At 38.4% G+C, this 19,007-nt stretch overlaps 1 protein-coding gene across 1 annotated transcript in view; it reads right to left on the minus strand.

Annotated features, from left to right (window-relative positions):
• Nucleotides 1-9,748, minus strand: part of LOC132492726 (zinc finger protein 420-like) — a 78,337-nt gene extending 68,589 nt beyond the window's left edge. Inside the window, 3 exon segments of the mRNA XM_060102492.1 lie at nt 6,184-6,335; nt 8,318-8,376; nt 9,616-9,748. Of these exon segments, the coding sequence (XP_059958475.1) occupies nt 6,184-6,331 (148 nt within the window). The 5' untranslated portion in view covers nt 6,332-6,335; nt 8,318-8,376; nt 9,616-9,748.
• Between the last annotated feature and the right edge of the window lie 9,259 nt (nt 9,749-19,007).

Below are 19,007 nucleotides of genomic sequence, written 5' to 3' on the forward strand. Positions count from 1 at the left end.
AGTATTAGAATAGCAGACATTTCCGTTCCCCTTTGATTTATTCTAAATGGCAGCTTAAAAAATAAAGTCAATATGCCCAAACATAAGATTTTCAAACTGTTCATACTTATCTTACACATTCAGTGTATCATTCACCTTACCAACTTTCTCAGCTAAAAAAAGGACCCAAAATTAAATATTAAGTTAACAGCCCCCAAATCAAATGAGGCTCCTCTTCTCTCCCCAAACCAGTTATCTGGAATTCTGAGCGAACTCAAACAGAACTCAGAGCACTAATATATATCAAAAAATATAATGACTTTTTAAGACAAATAAATAAATAAACCCACTGCCAGCTGACCTGATCTAAAAGTGAAAATAAGTCAGTTAGATTTAAAAAAATGATACAAAGTGTAAATTTGAATCTACACAGAGAAATAAAGAGAACTGTAAATGGACGATATGTAAATAAAATATTTTTCTCATTTTAAAAACATATTGAAGTGAAAATAACACTATAAGAAGATAACAATGCATTATGGGGATTACAAGATATGTAGAAATAAAAGCAATAACAACAATAACACAAAGGATGAAAGAAAGTGAAAATATTCTGTTGTAATATTCTTATGACATAGTTGAGGTAACAAGTATTACTTGAAGGTAGACCGAAACTTCAGAGATGTGTATTTAGAAACCACTAGAAAACAAAAAGTACATTTCCTAGAAGCCAAAAGTGGGTAAAAGAGATTCATTAAAAATAAGCACAAGAAATTCCCTGGAAGTCCAGTGGTTAAGACTCTGTGCTTCCACTGCAGGGGACGTGGGTTTGGTCCCTGGTAGGGGAACTAAGATCCCGCATGCCACATGGTGTGGCCAAAAATTAAAAAACAAAAAGCACAAAGAAGCCAGGGAAAAGGAAAGAAAAATAAAGACAGAAAAAAATAGAAGGTATTAACCACAAAGATAACATTAAATATAAGTGATGTGAACATTTCCCTACCACACAAAAATTGTCAGAGTGAAGAAAAATCAAGACAACCTTGCTGTCTCTTAGAAACCAACTGTGAATATAAAGACAAAGATAGGTTAGAAATAAAAGGACAGAGAAAAGTATATATCATACGAAGCACATGAAGCAAATGAAAGTCTGACTGACTATACAGTACCAAACAAAATTCAGAAAAAGAAATATTACCAGGGATATCAATAAAAACTTCAAAACGCTAAAAGGGAAATTTCACCAAGAGGATGTAACAACCCTAAGTGGTTTACTACTTAAAAACAGAGTTTCAAAATGCATGAAGCAAATCTTATTAAAAAGGAAAGAAGATACAAATAAATTAGACTTGGATACTCACATTCCTTTCTCAATATTTAATAGAACAAATAGATAAGATATTAAAAGGATATAGAAGCTTTAAGCAATACAATCAGCCCACTGGAACTAATCCCTATCTAGAAAAAATACCCTTTTCAGTCACGTATGGAACATTCCCCAGGATCATATGTTAGGACCTAAGACAAGTTTCAATACATTTAATAAGACTGAATCATGCATGAAATATTATCCAGAGTAACACACAAAAAAGGATATAAAAATTGTAACAGTAAGAAATTATGAAACAAATATTTAGAAAGTAAACAAATTCTACAAAACCAATGGATCAAACAGGAAATTACCAGGCATTTAAAAAAATATCTTGGATTAAATGAAAATAAAAACATAACATCAAAACTTGTGTGATGCAGCTAAAGCAGTTTTCAAAGGAAAATATAGCGCCTTATGCTTACATTAAGAAAGTAAAACCAAGGGGCTTCCTTGGTGGCGCAGTGGTTGAGAGTCCACCTGCCGATGCAGGGGACACGGGTTTGTGCCTCGGTCCGGGAAGATCCCACATGCTGCGGAGCGGCTGGGCCCGTGAGCCATGGCCGCTGAGCCTGCGCGTCCGGAGCCTGTGCTCCGCAATGGGAGAGGCCACAATAGTGAGAGGCCCGTGTACCGCAAAAGAAAAAAAAAAAAAAGTAAAACCAAGTTTCAATTCATGAGCTTAAATTTTATCATAAAAAAGCAAAGAAAGGGAGGGCAAGGTAAACCAAATCAGTATAGAAAACCCTGAGGATTCCAAAAAATAAATAAACCTCTGAAAGCTAATAACCAGGTTCAACAAGGTTGCAGAATACAAGGTAAATATGCAAAACTCAGTTTTATTTCCATGCACTAGCAATGAACAAGCCTAAAATGAAAAATAAAAACAATTTCATTTAAAAGAGCATCAAAAAGAATACAATACTTAAGGGCCTCCCTGGTGGCGCAAGTGGTTGAGAGTCCGCCTGCCGATGCAGGGGACACGGGTTCGTGCCCCGGTCTGGGAGGATCCCATATGCCGCGGGGCGGCTGGGCCCGTGGGCCATGGCCGCTGAGCCTGCGCGTCAGGAGCCTGTGCTCCGCAACGGGGGAGGCCACAGCAGTGAGAGGCCCGCATACCGCAAAAAAAAAAAAAAAAAAAAAAAAAGAATACAATACTTAAAATAACTTTAACAAAAGTATAAAATTTGACCACTTAAATCTACAGAATATCATTACAATAAAATTTAAAAGTCCTAAATAAATAGAAAGACAGATAATCTCAATGTTCATGGATCAGAAGAGTTAATGTTGTCAAGATGGCAATACTCCAGAAATTGAGCTACAGATTCAATGGAACCACTAACAAAATCACAGCTTCATTCTTTTACAGAAATTGACAAAGAAAAAAACTGGAGGGCTCACACTTTTCAATTACTCTGTTTACAGAAAACACTGTTTCTCATTTATATTATTGTCTCTACTCACAGAATACTTCTGTATTCTCAATACTACTACTTCACTGCTGGTTACTGAGTGTGTAGAGGTTTTTCCCATTACCAAGCAACTCTGCAACACCAGCAAGGTGTCCTACATTCAATTCAGTTCTGACATATCCACTTGGAGTTTGCATCAGATCTCACAGGCTAGGGGTTGAGTCCTGCAAGACTGCCTCTCCTCACACTTCAGATGTCAATTACAAGCCCAGGTTACTACCTGTGCTACTGACCAACTAGCTATAAATGGGAGGTTCCCACATCCTCCACCTCAGGTTTAATTTGCTAGAATGGCTCACAGAACTCAGGTAAACAGTTTGCTTACTATTAATAGACTGCCAGGTTTGTTACAAAGCATACAACTCAGAAACAGCCAGACAAAAAAGCTGCATAAGGCAAAGCTTCCATGCCCTGTCCAGGAGCATCAACCTCCCACCACCTATAAGTGTTTACCAACAACAAAGCTCTCTAAACCCCACCGTTCAGAAATTTTTATGGAGACTTGATTATATAGGAATAATTATTAGTAGTAATTAAGTCAACCTCCAGCCCTGCCCCCTCCCTCCCTGCAGGTCAGGGGGTGGGCCTGAAAGTCCCAACCCCCTATAGTCACTTGATTGGCATTCTTGGCAACAAGCCTATATCCTCAGGGGGTTTCCAAAAGTCACCTCAGTAACATGAACTCAGGCATGGTTGAAAGGGTCTTGTTATGAGTAAGACAGCTCGATCTCTCATATCACTTATGAAATTGCCAGGGTTTTAGAACTCTGTGCCAGGAACAGGGATGAAGACCAAATATGTCTTCCTTATTATAAATCACAATATCATACTATACTATTAAGGTAGTACTGGTGTAAGAATAGACATATTAAGAATAAAAACAGAGGACAATGGAGAATTGAGAGGCCAGAAATAAACCCTTAAATTTATGGACAGTGGTTTCACCAGGAGTAGATTTCATCTCAAGAAACCATTTTCTGTGCTTCTTCAAGAAGCAACTCCTCAACCATTAAATTTTTATCATGCGATTGAAGCAATTCAAACATATCTTCAGATTTTACTTCTAATTCTAATTGTTTCTGCCACCACATCTGCAGTTACTTCCTTCACTGAAAATTTGAAACTGTCAAAGTCATCCATAAGGGTTGGAATCGACTTCTTCCAAACTCCTGTTCCGGTTGATATTGTGACCTTTTCCTACGAATCACAAATGTTCTTAATGGTATCTAGAATGGTCAGTCCTTTCCAGAATGTTCTCAATTGACTTTGCCCAGATCTATAGAGGAATCACTATCTATGGCAGCTATGTTTTCAAAATATATTTTTTAAATAATAAGACTTGAAAATAAATAAATAATAAGACTTGAAAGTCAAAACAACTCAACACATGGGCTGCAGAGTGGATGTTGTGTTAGCAAGCATAAATATACTAATCACATTGTACATCTCCATCAGAGCTCTTGAGTGACCAGGTGCATAACCAATGTGCATGTTTTGAAAGGAATCTTTTTTCTGAGCAGTAGGTCTAACAATAGGCTTAAAATACTCAGTCAATCATATTGTCAACATATGTGCTGTCATCCAGGCTTTGCTGTTCCACTTACAGAGCACAGGCAAAAGAGATTCAGCATAATTCCTAAAGGCCCTAGAATTTGCAGAATGGTAAATGAGCATTGGCTTCAACTTAAAGTCACCAGCTGCATTAGTCCCTAACAAGAGTCAGTCTGGGCTTTGAAGCTAGGCATTGACTTCTTCTCTCAACCTTTGAAAGTCCTAGATGGCATCTTCTTCCAATGGAAGAGTATTTCATTTACATTGAAACCCTGTTGTGTAGTGTAGCCACTTTCATTAATCATCTTAACTAGATCTTCTGGATAACTTGCTGCATCTTTTCCATCAGCACTTGCTGATCCCCCTTGAACATTCATCTTAAGAGAGATGGCTTCTTTCCTTAACCCTCATGAACCAAACTATACTAGATTCAACCTCTTCTTCTGCAGCTTCCTTGCCTCCCTCAGCCTTCACAGAATTGAAGAGAGTTAGGGCTGTGCCCTGGATTAGTATTTGGCTGAAGGGAATGTTGTGGGTGGTTTGACCTTTTATCCAGGACACTAAAATGTTCTCCATATCAGCAATTGAGCTGTTTCTCTTTCTTATCATTCATGTGTTCACTGGAGTTAGCACTTTTATTTTCCTTCAAGAACTTTTCCATTGCATTCACAACTTAGCTGACTGTTTGGTGCAAGGGGCCTAGCTTTCAGCTGATCTCGGCTTTCAAGGTGCCTTCTTCACCAATAATTTCTAGCTTTTAATTTTAAGTAAGAGACATGCAACTCTTCCTTTCACTTGAACACTTATAGGCCACTGTAGGGTTATTAATTGGCCTAATTTCAATATTATTGTGTCTCAGGGAATAGGGAGGCCTGAAGAGAGGGAGAGAGATGGGGGAATGGCCAGTTAGTGGAGCAGTGTGAACACACACCAATATTTATCAATTAAGTTTGCCATCTCATATGGGTGCAATTCATGATGCCCCAAAACAATTACAATATAACATCAAAAATCACAGATCACCATAACAAATAAAATAATGAAAGAGTTTGAAACGTTGTGAGAATTACCAAAACATGACACAGAGATAAAGGTGAGCAAATGCTCTTTGAAAACTGGGAGCAATACATGTGGTTAGACCCAAGGGGTTGCCACAGACTTTCCATTTGTAAAAAACGTTAACATCTGGGAAGCCTAATAAAGTGAAGCACAATAAAACCAGGTATTCTTATAGGTACAAATACTTGCCGTGAGACCCAGAAAACCACAACTAGAGTCTTTACACAAGGGAATGAAAACATGGACTTAAATATTTATAACACCTTTACCTATGATAGCACCAAACTGATAAGGACCTCAATGTCTTATGAACAACTGAAAATACACGGCATAGAACAAAACACTACTTGTCAATATAAAGAATAAATATAGATACAAACATCCATGAATCTCAAAAGAATTAAGCTAAATGAAAGACGCCATACAAAAAAATAGTACACAACCTCGTATGTGAAATTTCAAAAAAGGCAAATGTATTGAAATAGAAAGTGGGTCAATAATTATGAGAAAATGGGTGGGAGGAGAGGACTGACTGAGAAAGGAAAATTCTCACGTGATAGAAATAATCTGTATCATGATTTTGCTGGTACAGCTGTATACATTTTTCAAAATTCACTCAATTATAAACAGAAACTTGCTGAATTTTCTTGTCTGTTAATTACACCTCAATATAGGTGCTTTTTTTAAAAAAAAGAAGCAGCAGAAAATCACATGCACTCTAGGCAGAGTCGCCTGATAAAGTAGGCTCACCCGATGAGACAAGGTGGCTGTAGTTCTCCAGCATCACATCTCTGTATAGGGTCCTCTGAGCAGAGCTCATACACTGCCACTCCTCCAGGGTAAACTCCACAGTCACGTCCCTGAATGACACTGATGGCTGTGAAAGCACATTTCTCATCAATCTGAAGATTTCAAAATTAGGTGACATGGAAAATACCTTTGGAGATAATTCCTATCACATTCATGGTTAAAAATGTAAGATAAAAACTGAAAATCTTTTCATATTATCAAAAATATCTGACAGCATACTCTTTATATGCAATGTCCTAGGGAAGCAGGCATTTTCATACATTTGGCTCTGCCCTCAAAATCCATTCAAAATTTGATCACTTCAAAGTACAGCGGCTAACATCACCATTTCTTGGAAGGATTACTGAAAGAGCCTGCTAACTCTTCTGTTTCCACCACTGTCCCACTAGAGTCCATTCTCAGAGTTATATTTTAAATTATAAGTCAAGTGATGCCCTTTCTCACCTCAAAATTCTCTAAAAAACCTAGTAAACAGAGATAAATATTGAATTCATAGATTAGGAGGTTCAACATGGTGGAGGTATCAGTTCTCCACAAAGGGATCTATAGATTCAATAAAATCACAATTAAAAGCTTACCAGGTTTTTTTAGATTCACAGCCTAATTCTAATATTTATGTAAAAAGGCAAATATCCTAGAATATGCAAACCATTTTGAAAAACAATAAAGTTGGAGAGCTGATATTACTTGATTTCAAGACATACCATACAGCCACCTCTAGATAGCGTGTGATATTAACAAAACTGAAACACACAGATCAAAAGAAGAGGAAGTCTAAAAATGATATATACAAACATATGTGCACACATACATTTCTTTAATTTAGGTGTCCGGGCAATTCAATGGAAAAAGTATATTCTGACAAAAAATCATGAAAGACTAAAAAACTCCATTAGAAAAAAATAATAACAATAACCTTGATTCATTCTTTGAACCACAAAAAAAATTCAAAATGATCACAGACCTCAATGAGTCTGCTTTCTGCTTAGATTTTAGAGTCAGAGGAATGTATCACCTAGCTAAAAAAAGAAACTGACAGCTGGTGTACTGAAGTGGGAACCAGCAAAATGGTTGAGTGTATGCTTCCTCAACTCAGTATTTAGAATACACTACCTGTACAAATTTCCAACCCATCCTCAGACTCTGAAATTCTAGATATATGACAGGGTCAACCAGCAACACATTTGGTTGCTTTCTGATCAGCATTCCCTGTATTAAGTAAAAAATTTAAATATATGAAAACAGAAATTATAGATATAACAAAACAGATATAAGAGAATACAATCAACAAGGTTATGAAATACATTTAAAAACAGATAAAAATGTACAATTTTCTCTGAAAATGTAGTAATTAAAAAAATAGAAAACCAGACTAGATCTATAATTGTTTAAATAAAGTGATTCAATAATTTACATCTACACAAAAAAGCAGATGTACTCACAAAGCCCAATTTTAGAGGTAAGTTTAAGGAAATATATAGCAGGTGATTTTCTCATATGAAATAGAGAGAGAGAGAGAGAGAGAGAGAGAGAGAGAGAGAGAGAGAGGGAGAGAGAGAGGGAGAGAAAGGAAAGGTGAAGGGAGGGGAGGGGAGAAGAGAAAAGAGCAGGAAAGTGCCCTGAAAAGACTAGTTAACCGAGATACCACAGTTGGTCAGGTATACAAGAAAACAAAATTGTAGGCTAATCTAGTTTGTCAATACAGGAATAAAAATTCAAATATGATATTAGCAAAAAGATGTCAGTTACAAATTTAAAAACAAAAACAAAAAAACACACCCACGAGCAAATAGGGTCTACACAGGAATTCAAGAGTAAGTTAACATTCTAAAATCCATTTAAGCTACATCTAATATTTGTAGATTAAAGAAAACAAGCTATACCTTTACTCCAAAAGATACAAAAAGGTGTTCAATATAATTCAGTGTACATTCATGATTCAAGTAAAATCTTAAACCGATTATAAAAGAGAAATAACTTACACTGATAAAGGATGTGTAACACAAGCTGAGAGCCATCTGAAATCAAGTTAAATCTATCACAGCACAAAGTAGCTGATGAATAAAGAGCTCACCTTAGATATGTTCATTTTCGGTAGGTTTTGGGAGAGTGTAGAGGACGGTGAAGATTCAGCTGGAGGGACAAAAAGAGGAAAGGGTCAGGACACCTGGCCTGCCTCACAGTTCCTACATTCACCTCCCAATCACATCAGCAGCCCAGCTGAGAAGCAGCCTCCCTACAGCATCCCTTTAGCCCTTGAAAAGGCAAGGGAAAGACCCTGTGGAAACACCATCTGTCCATCTACCAGTCTGAAACGATCACGGGGCTTAAACCTACCACTCTCATTTGGTAAAAATAATTTCGTCTATTGATTTAAATTGATTTAATTAAATACAAACAAAAAGTGAACAACAAATGATTTAAGTACAGCAAAGGATGACATTACTTCAATAAAATTAACAGTATAAAAAAAGGCACAGGCTGCATCCTTTATTTTCCTAGCAAAACTGTTTACCCCTTGAGTTAGAAAATCCACAGAATAGCCAATAAAAAGGATGCGGTGCTTTATAGCAAAGTTTTAAAAATTACTACTTTCTAGTGGGCTGCAGTTTCTCAACAGGGACTCCTGGTAAGTTTCTTCTGATGACTGAACTGTATGAACGACTGTTCCACTCCTGGCTCTGTCACAATCCGGGTGAGCCTGGAGAAGTCACCGGCGCTCTCAAACTCAGGGCCACCTCACCACCCTGAGACTCAAGATTTGCTTTTTGCTTAATGTGTTTAATCACAAGATAATTGGTCACAAGATATCACAAGATAATTGGGAGGCTTGTGTAAACCACCCAAGGAAAAGAACAAAGTGTCTTCTAAATAACAACATCTACTATCACTTTTTCGGCGGTCAGTACCTGGCACTTTGCTTTTTCCAAACGACAGCACATCGAATTCTCAGAACAACGCCATGAAGCAGGCATTATTCATAGACTCCTCTGCAGACCTGACTCGTCCCCAGGTTACTTCTCCCGCCCACAGTACAGGTGACACGGCTGTAACTGACCGGGTCTCTCCCGCTCCAGAGCAGGGCTGCCTAGCACACCCTCCGCCCGCGCTTTCTGGCCCGCTCACGGACAGCGTGACCACTGCGCTTTCCCTCCCACTGTCCACCCCGGCGTCCCCCCGTCAGATGCAGACGGGGCCGGGCATTCCGTCCCCACACGCACCGTTCCCGCTCCTAACGCGTCTCAGCTCCACCTGCCCCCGAGACCACGAAGGCAGAACCGGGATCGCCCCACCCACCTTCCCAAGGCCGAGATCCAGGCCAGACCCGGGCACTGCGGCCCCGCCTGTGCCGGAGGGCGGCTCGAGACGTACCACTTCCGCCCCCGCCACGAGAACGCGGCTCTCAGCAAAGCTCCAGGCCACCCGAAGTCCCCGTCCCGGCTGCGCAGTTCCCGAACCTGCGACCCCGACAGAAACGCTCCACGATCTTCCCTTCTCCGGACCTGTGAACTCAAAAGGGAAGAGGCGGGGCCCAAGTTGCACATGCGCAGAGGCAGCCCCTAGAGACCAGGAGGAAGGTGGAGGGGAGAGACTACATTTCCCTTCGCTCTCTGCGCGCTCCCTGAGCTGACTTTGAACAGAGCAACCGGTTTCCTGCTGCAGGGTAGAAATATGGGAGAAATGCTTGTCCAAGGGTCCACGGGTCCACGGTGCCCAGAGACCCTGGATCGGGTGTGTCACACTGTGGGTCTTAGGCCATCTTCATACCTCGCGTATGTGGAGGTTCAAGGGCAAAACTGGGAAAGCTCATGGCTGAAATCAGATTGTCCAAATTGCTAAATCCTTACAGTCTTGAGAAAATGTCCTCCTAATGGAATAGAATTTTCTGTCTGTGCATTAGTTAACCTACTTGCCATCATGTGGGCTTCCTTTGTAAAGGACAAATAGCGTATTTTTTCAAAAGTGAGTTCACCAGTTTATTCATAATAGAAGAGGTATCTTTTTTCATTTTTTGCAATTTTGAAACCAAGGAGGACCCTGCAGGGCCCTGCTAGGAACAAAAGGCTTTCCCTGTCCCCTGCTTTTTTGCAGGCAAAAGGCTGCAGCCTCCCAGGCCATCCCTGAGTTCCAAAGGGCAGATTCAGATAGTTACTAATAGGGGAAAGAATGGAATGTAGAAGAAAGGTGGAGCAGTCCAAAAACCAATAGTGCAACTATAAAGCAGGGACCTCGTTCCTTCTCAAGGGATATACATAACAACATATATTTCAGCTCTACTGAAGGAACTAAGGCCGCAAACCAGGGCTGCAACCCCGCTGGAGGATGGTAGCTTCAGATGGAGCACAAGATTCCTGTACACCACCGTGTTAGCTCACCACCAACCACAGTAACACACCCTGTAGCTCTTGCCTGAAATTTTGCCTATAAAAACTCTTACCTCAGAATCATCCAGGAGTTTGGGTCTTTCAAGCATGAGCCACCATTTCTCCTTCCTTAGCCTTTTCAATAAAACTTTATCTGCTCCAAACTTCCTTTTGGTTTGTTTGGCTTCACTATGCATCAGGCACACAAACTTGCATTTGGCAGTGATTTTCTACAAAAAAATCCTTGAACTCCAAGTGTTAAAGCTAAATATGACTATATAATAAACTGATAACCCAACCAAGTGTGTGTGTGTGTGTGTGTGTGTGTGTGTGTGTGTGTGTGTGTGTGTGTGGTACGTGGGCCTCTCACTGTTGTGCCCTCTCCCGTTGCGGAGCACAGGCTCGGGACGCGCAGGCTCAGCGGCCATGGCTCACAGGCCCAGCCGCTCCGCGGCACGTGGGATCTTCCCGGACCGGGGCATGAACCCGCATTCTCTGCATCAGCAGGCGGACTCTCAACCACTGCGCCACCAGAGAAGCCCCCAAGTATGTTTTATGTAGACTAGATGGCCCTCCTTGTGACATAGGACTAGCAAAATACTTAATATACTTTGCAACTTTTCATACACCTGAAATTGTGGGCTGAGCAAAGCTGTTGAAAAAACATTATTCCTTCACACTTTATGGAACATTTTCTATTTTCTTTATCATATATAAATGTATTTCAACATTTTGTATTAAATTATACAAAAACACAGGATCCATTTAATCAAGAGTAGTGCTTGATGGGATAACTGGACCAACTTCCCACTCTCCATCTCCTTCCCAAATGTAACCAGTGTTAACTGGTGCTTAGCTCTGACTTTATTCAGTGCAGCCCACTAGAGGAATACATTTTTCAAAAAGGAATTATTCTTTTCTCTGAATTATTTGCAACTTGTTTTGATCCTCAATTAGGGTATAATCATGTTAGCAGGTCAAATTATTTAGAATTACATCATGCTATTCCTTGGCTGCATGATATTGTATTGGACGAGTATATCTTTTTTTTTAATAAAAATCTTTTTCATGGATGTTTAGTTTGTTCCAATTTTCATTACTGTGAATGTGCACTATATATTTGTGTCTATACTTCTTTTCATGTTTGCATTATTTCTGCAATACAAATTCTAAAATATAGAATTGCTAAATTAAAATAGATGTGTAAAAGTTGGCAGATGTTAACAACAAGCCATCAAAGAGGCTATGCTGGGCTTCCCTGGTGGCACAGTGGTTGAGAGTCCGCCTGCCGATGCAGGGGACACGGGCTCATGTCCCGGTCCGGGAAGATCCCACATGCTGCGGAGCGGCTGGGCCCCTGAGCCATGGCCGCTGAGCCTGCGTGTCCGGAGCCTGTGCTCCGCAATGGGAGAGGCCACAACAATGAGAGGCCCGCGTACCGCCAAAAAAAAAAAAAAAAAAAAAAAAAAAAAAAAAAAAAGAGGCTATGCTAGTTTATGCTCGCACTAGGATTTGTGAAAGAAAAAGCTGTTCTGACACTTAGTAAAACAGTAAGAAAGACTTTATTCAAGAAGATTGCAGTAGGGGAGAGAGATCAGACTCCAAATAGAGCAAAGAATGGTGAGGATTTATAGCTGATGTGCAAAGTGAGGGAATACATGGGTAGAAAATGACTAGAGGGAGATTTTAAAGGTAGAGGGATTCTTACTAAACCCTAACAGGATTCTTGCTAAAGAGAGTCCAAGGGCTTAGATGTCAAAGGTGAGGGATGAAGATCAAGGATGAGGAGTCTCTCTAAATTGACTTAGCAGGATTCTTGCTAAAACTGGATTATGTACGCCTGTTAAGGATGGGATGGATATAGAATGCCAAGGTCAAGGCCTAGTGAAAAAGAGACCTTAGAGGAGCCTGACTAACATTTGGTCAAGAAGAGAGTTTAGGTCACATTACATGAGAGTTCCAGTTCCACCATCCTTATTCCAATGTTGGATTTTGTCATTCACTGATAAATAGTTATTACAGAGGCTAATCAAATTGACCATTCACATCTACATATTTCCACTGGACATTTTCTTACTGTATGTGTGAGTTACAAGTACCGATTTTTTTACAAATATGTTCTGAAACAACTGTCCTCTTTCTTATTCTGAAAACCAACTTCTATTACATATAAAATTCCATTAGGTACGTCGATCTATTGATAGACTTTTTGTTGTTGCTGTTGTTCTCTTGGTCTGTATATTAATGCACCATTTATGCAATATGTTAATTATTTTAGCTTTCTTATAGATTTAACTACCATGTAGTACTAATCATATCTTTGGCTCAATTTTCAGAATTTCTGTAGCCACTCTCAGAAGCTATCATCAAGAGAAACATTAATATAAGTTTCTAGGGCCAAATCCCTAAAATAATAACGCTGAGGTTCTGATTAGGATTATATTAATACTTATGAATTTAAGTGAGAAATGATATCTTTACAATAGTAAAATAATAACATTATCCGGTTTGCAATAATATAATTCTGGCCACTATATATACTCTCTCTTCTTTAAATCCCTTATGCAGCTTAATAGTTTTCTATACATGGAGGTATATATAGGTAAACATTTATTAAGTTCTTTCAATTTGAATCTTATAACAGTAAATAAAACACTCTCACATATGGTATAACAAGTATTTATTTGAACATAGAAGAGCTGCTGGTTTTGATATATTAACAATGTTTTTCCTTCATTCTCTAATTTATTTTTAAACTAATTTTAATATTAATGATCTTGGACTTTCATGGACATAATGACAAGTTACTCATTTTCAATATTTATCATTATTTGTCCTTCTATTATGGGCTGAGTTGTGCCCCATCCTTCAAATTAATATATTGAAGCCCTAACCCTGAGTACCTTAGATTATAAGTACTGGGTTGGCCAAAAAGTTTGTTGGGGTTTTTCCATAGGATCTTATGGAAAAACCCGAATAGACTTTTTGGCCAACCAAATATATTCAGTTAGGGCCTTCAGAGAAGTAATTAAGTTAAAGCCAGGCTGTTAAGGTAAGCTCTAATCCAACCTGCCTGGTGTTCCTGTAAGAAGCTTTGGATACACAAGGAGACACAAAGAATGCATACATACAGACGAAAGACCATATGAAGATACAATAAGAAGCCAACACTAAAAAAGTCCCGGAGATCTAAAGCACAGTATAGTGAATATAAACAACAGTACTGTATTACAGTCATCAAACTTGCTGAAAGACTAGATCTTGATTATACCTACCACCAAAAAGAAATAATAATTATGTGACATGATCAAGGTGCTAATTGTCACTACAATGGCAATCATACTACAATACATACAACTATCAAATCAACATCTTTTACATCTTAAATTTACATTGTTATATGTCAAATATATTTCAATTAAAATTAGGAGGCGAACATTTGCAAGCCAAGGAGAGAAGCCACAGAAGAAACTAAAATTACTGACACGATGATTATGAACTTCTAGCCCCTCAGACTGTAAGAAAATAAATTTCTGCTGCTTAAACATCCAGTCTGCACTATTTTTTTATGGCAGACATAGCAAACTAATACAATTTCTCTAATGAATTATAAATAATTAGCACAAAAATGCTGGTGGAGCTATATTAAATAAGCCACAAATAGACCATAATGTAAAGATTACCAATAAAGTGTATGTGTATATATACACATATATATATATATACACATACATATACATTTCCTAAATTATACATATTATATGTAAAATATCTTTTATGTCTATTGATAACCCGCCGTGTGACACCTATTATTCTAGATGCTGGATTGGCAGTAGGGAAAAAGAAATAAAAATCCCTCTACTCTGCTCTTGGGTTTGTGTTCAGGATTGGTGTGGGGAACCTATTAGTTGGAGTCACAGCAAGAGAGCAAGGGAGTATGACCACAACCTGACAGAAGTGGCTACCAAATTGGTGCTGCTCCCTTAAGCTGAAGTGCTTGGTCACAGCCGGCCCTTCATTCAGGACGAGATAGTCCAAAGATGAGTCTTGCTCTCATCTCACTTAACAAATCTTAATGGCAAAACACAAAGAGATCAAACCATTTACCAACAACATAAATACATCTCAGAACCAAGCTGAAGAATAGTTATATGACTGCAAAATATCCACAACCGAACAAGTTCAAAATCTAATTAAAAATGAACAGATTGGGGCTTCCCTGGTGGTGCAGTGGTTAAGAATCTGCCTGCCAATGCAGGGGACACGGGTTCGAGCCCTGGTTCAGGAAGATCCCACATGCCGCAGAGCAACTAAGCCTGTGCACCACTACTGAGCCTGTGCTCTAGAACCCGTGAGCCAGAACTACTGAGTCCGTGTGCCACAACTGCTGAAGCCCATGCGCCTAGAGCCCATGCTTCACAAGAGAAGCCACCACAATGAGAAGCCCGGGTACCACATCAAAAAGTAGCCCCTGCTCGCTGCAACTACAGAAAGCCCACGCACAGCAACGAAGACCCAATGCAGCCAAAAATAAATGAATAAATAAATAAATAAAACTTATATTGGAAAAAAACACCAGATTAGTAAAGACTCAAGAAAATGGGACCCATGAGGAGCAAGATAAATCAATTAAAATTGTTGCTAATCATACACAAGTGTTAGAATTAGGAGAAGGGTTTTAAAACAGTTATTGTCACTGTATTCTGTACATTCACAAAGTTAAGTAGAGGCATGGGACATAAAAGATTCAAATTGAACTTCTAGATGTAGATGAAAACTACAGTGCTTGATGTAAAATATATAATGAATGGGATTAACAGCACATTATGAATTTCTAGAGAAAGGACATAAGTGAATAAAACAGAGAGGAAAAAATTAACAATGAACAGCAAATGGTAGAAAAACTTCAAGTGACCAGATAAATATGTAACTGGAGTCCCTGTAGGAGTGTGAGGGACATGAGAGAGAAATAATGCATGAAAAAACTTCAAACTGTAAATCTATACATCCATGAAGCTTAATGAATCTCAAGCATAAGAAACATAAAGCTTCACCAAGGTATATCATAATCAAATTGCTCAAAATCAGTGATACATATAAAATATTAAAAGCAGCTGGTGAAAAACAATTTTTACAAGGAAGGCAAGATAAAGATGACAAATTTCTTGTCAGAATCAACATAAGAAAAAAGAAGGAAAAAGACTAAAATAAAAAGGAATACAAAGAAACAGGAAATACAGGCCATTCAAAGGAAGCAAATAAGGCAGGAGAAAGGATCCCTGAAGAAACACAGGCATTAAAATTAGTATGCAGTCTTTAAACAACTGTTTCTACTATGCTCTAAGAGCTAAAGGGAAACCCAAGAGAGAACTAAAGAAAATCAAGAAAACTATAAACAAAATGAAAATATTAGGAGAGAGATGAAAATTACAAAACACAAAGAACCAAACAAATTCTGGAACTGAAGAATTCAATAGCTGAGTTGAAAATCCACCAGAAAAGAATGATAGCAGAATTGAGCCAGCAGAAGAATCAGAGAACTTGAAGACAGGTTATTTGATATTATCCTGCCTGAGTGGTAGAAACTAAAAAGAAAAAAGAAAAAAAAAAGTAGAGGGATTAAGGGAACAATGGAGTACCATCAAGTGTCCTTATGTATGCATTATGTGAGTCCCAGATGAAGAAGAGAGAAAAGAGCAGAGAGATTATTTGAAGGATGAGGGCCAAAAATTTCCCAAATCTGCGAAAACATAAGTATGTACAAATTCAAGAAACTCGGTCATCTACAAAGAAGGTAAAACCAAAGAGGCCCACACTGAGATACGTTAAAATTAGATTGCTGAAAGACAAAGACAAAGAGAGAAACTTGAAAGTAGTAGGAAAAAGTGACTTCTAATGTACAAGGCATCCATCCTCATTAAGATTATCAACCAGTTTCTCAGCAGAAATCTTGGAGGCCAGAAGGCAGTGGATGCTATATAGAAAGTGTTGAAAGGAAGGAAAAATAAAACCTTATCAACTGAGAATTTTATATCCAACTGAGAATTTTATACCCAGAAAAAATATCTTTATAAATGAAGATAAGAAGATATTAACATATTCCCCATTAAACAAACCCTGAGGGAATTCATGATCACTAGACCATCCTAAAAAATGCTGAAGGGACTCCTCCAGATTATAATGAAAGGACACTGGTTTGAAGTCATATGAAAGTATAACGATCTCCAGTAAAGGTACAAACGTGGGGAAATATTTAAAAATTATGATTTTGGTTGTAAGTTTACTCTTTATTTTCTACAGGATTTAAGAGAAAAATGCGTAAATGTCATTATAAAACTGTGCTGGGCTTCCCTGGTGGCTCAGTGGTTGAGAGTCCACCTGCCGATGCAGGGGACATGGGTTCATGCCCCGGTCCGGGAAGATCCCACATGCTGCGGAGCGGCTGGGCCGTGAGCCATGGCCACTGAGCCTGCATGTCTGGAGCCTGTGCTCCACAACGGGAGAGGCCACAACAGTGAGAGGCCCGTGTACCACAAAAAACAAACAAACAAACAAACAAAAAACTGTGCTAATGAGTACAGAGTTTATAAAGATGTAACTTGTGACATCAGCAACACAAAGTGGAGGGAGATGGAATTGTAAAGGAGTAGTTTTACGTGCAATTACATTTATACTGTTTCAACTCAAAATACAGTACTATAACTTTAGGAAATTATATGTAACCCTTATGGTAACCACAAAGAAAATATCTGTAAAAGGATTTAGAAGCATTCAACACATGTGACTACAAAAACTAACTAAACACAAAGAAGGTAGTTATAGGCAAAATGAGTTACCACAAAAAGCCATAAGAATTACAGAAAACAAATAATTATTTTATTTATGGAAAAATAACAAAAGAATTATTTCTTAACAGTAATTAAATATAAGTGGTTCAAAATTCTGAAGCACAAGGCATAGTTTTGCACAACTGATGTTTACAAAAAGGATATACTATATACAGCAGACTCACTTTAGTTCTAAGGACACACGTAAGTTAAAAGTGAAAGGACAGAAAAGACATCCTATGCAAATAGTAACCAAAAGAGCTGCATGGCTACATATTAATATCAGACAAAATTGACATTACATCTAAAACTGGTAAAAGAGAAAAATAATGACATTATGTATTGATAAAAGGAATAGGGCTTCCCTGGTGGTGCAGTGGTTGAGAGTCCACCTGCCGATGCAGGGGACACGGGTTCGTGCCCCGGCCTGGGAAGATCCCACATGCTGCAGAGCGGCTGGGCCCATGAGCCATGGCCGCTAAGCCTGTGCGTCCGGAGCCTGTGCTCCTCAACAAGAGAGGCCACAACAGTGAGAGGCTCGCATACCGCAAAAAAAAAAAAAAAAAGGAATATTTCACCAAGAAAATATAACAATTACAAATACGTACATGCCAAACCTCAGAGCTCCAAACTAAGAGATGCAAATGTTGATAAAACTGAAGGGAGAATTAGACATGTCCACAATTACAGCAGGAGATATCAATACCCCACATTCAATAATAGAACAACCAGACAGAGGATCAATAAGGAAACAGAAAACTTGAACAACACTATAAAACAATTAGACATATATAGAACAGTAAAAGACATATATAGAACACACCACCCTGAAAGTGCAGAGCACACACTTTTTTTCAAGTGTACATTGAACATTTTGTTTAATACACCATATGTTACCTTACAAAAAGAACAGAAAAAAGGGAAGAAAGTCTATGTGAACTACAGGATACCATTAAGAGAAATAATCTACACATAACTGTGGTCCCAGAAGGATGAGACAAAGAAAGGGATAGAAAGTATAGTTAAGGAAATAATGGCTGAGAACTTTCCATCTCTGCAGAGAGATTTGGACATCCAAGGTGATGAAGCTCATAAGTCCACAAACAGATTCAACCAGAGATATCTTCTTCAATGAGCATTGTGATAAAACTGCCTAAAATCAAAGACAAAGAGAGAGTTTTAAAAGCCATAAGAGAAAAAAAAAAGCATTACATGCAGGGGAAACTCTTTTTTTTTTTTTTTGAGGTCAGAATTATCCTCTTTCCAAAGCCTGATAAAGATATGACTAGAAACAAAACCCACAGACCAATACTCCTGATGAATATAGATGCAAATCTATAAAGTAATATAAATCAACAAAATCTATAAATCAACAAAATACTAGCAATCCAAAATCAGTCACACAATAAAAGGAACATACACCCTGATAAAGTGGGATTTATCCCTGGGGTGCAAGGAAGGTACAAAATATGCAAATTAATAAATGGGATATACCACTTTAATTAATCAAAAGTTAAAAATCTTATCATCTCAGTAGATGCAGAAAAACAACTGTACAAAATTCAAAATTCTT

Source organism: Mesoplodon densirostris, chromosome 6 (genome assembly GCF_025265405.1).
Source record: "Mesoplodon densirostris isolate mMesDen1 chromosome 6, mMesDen1 primary haplotype, whole genome shotgun sequence".
In the NCBI taxonomy this organism is placed as follows: Eukaryota; Metazoa; Chordata; class Mammalia; order Artiodactyla; family Ziphiidae; genus Mesoplodon; species Mesoplodon densirostris.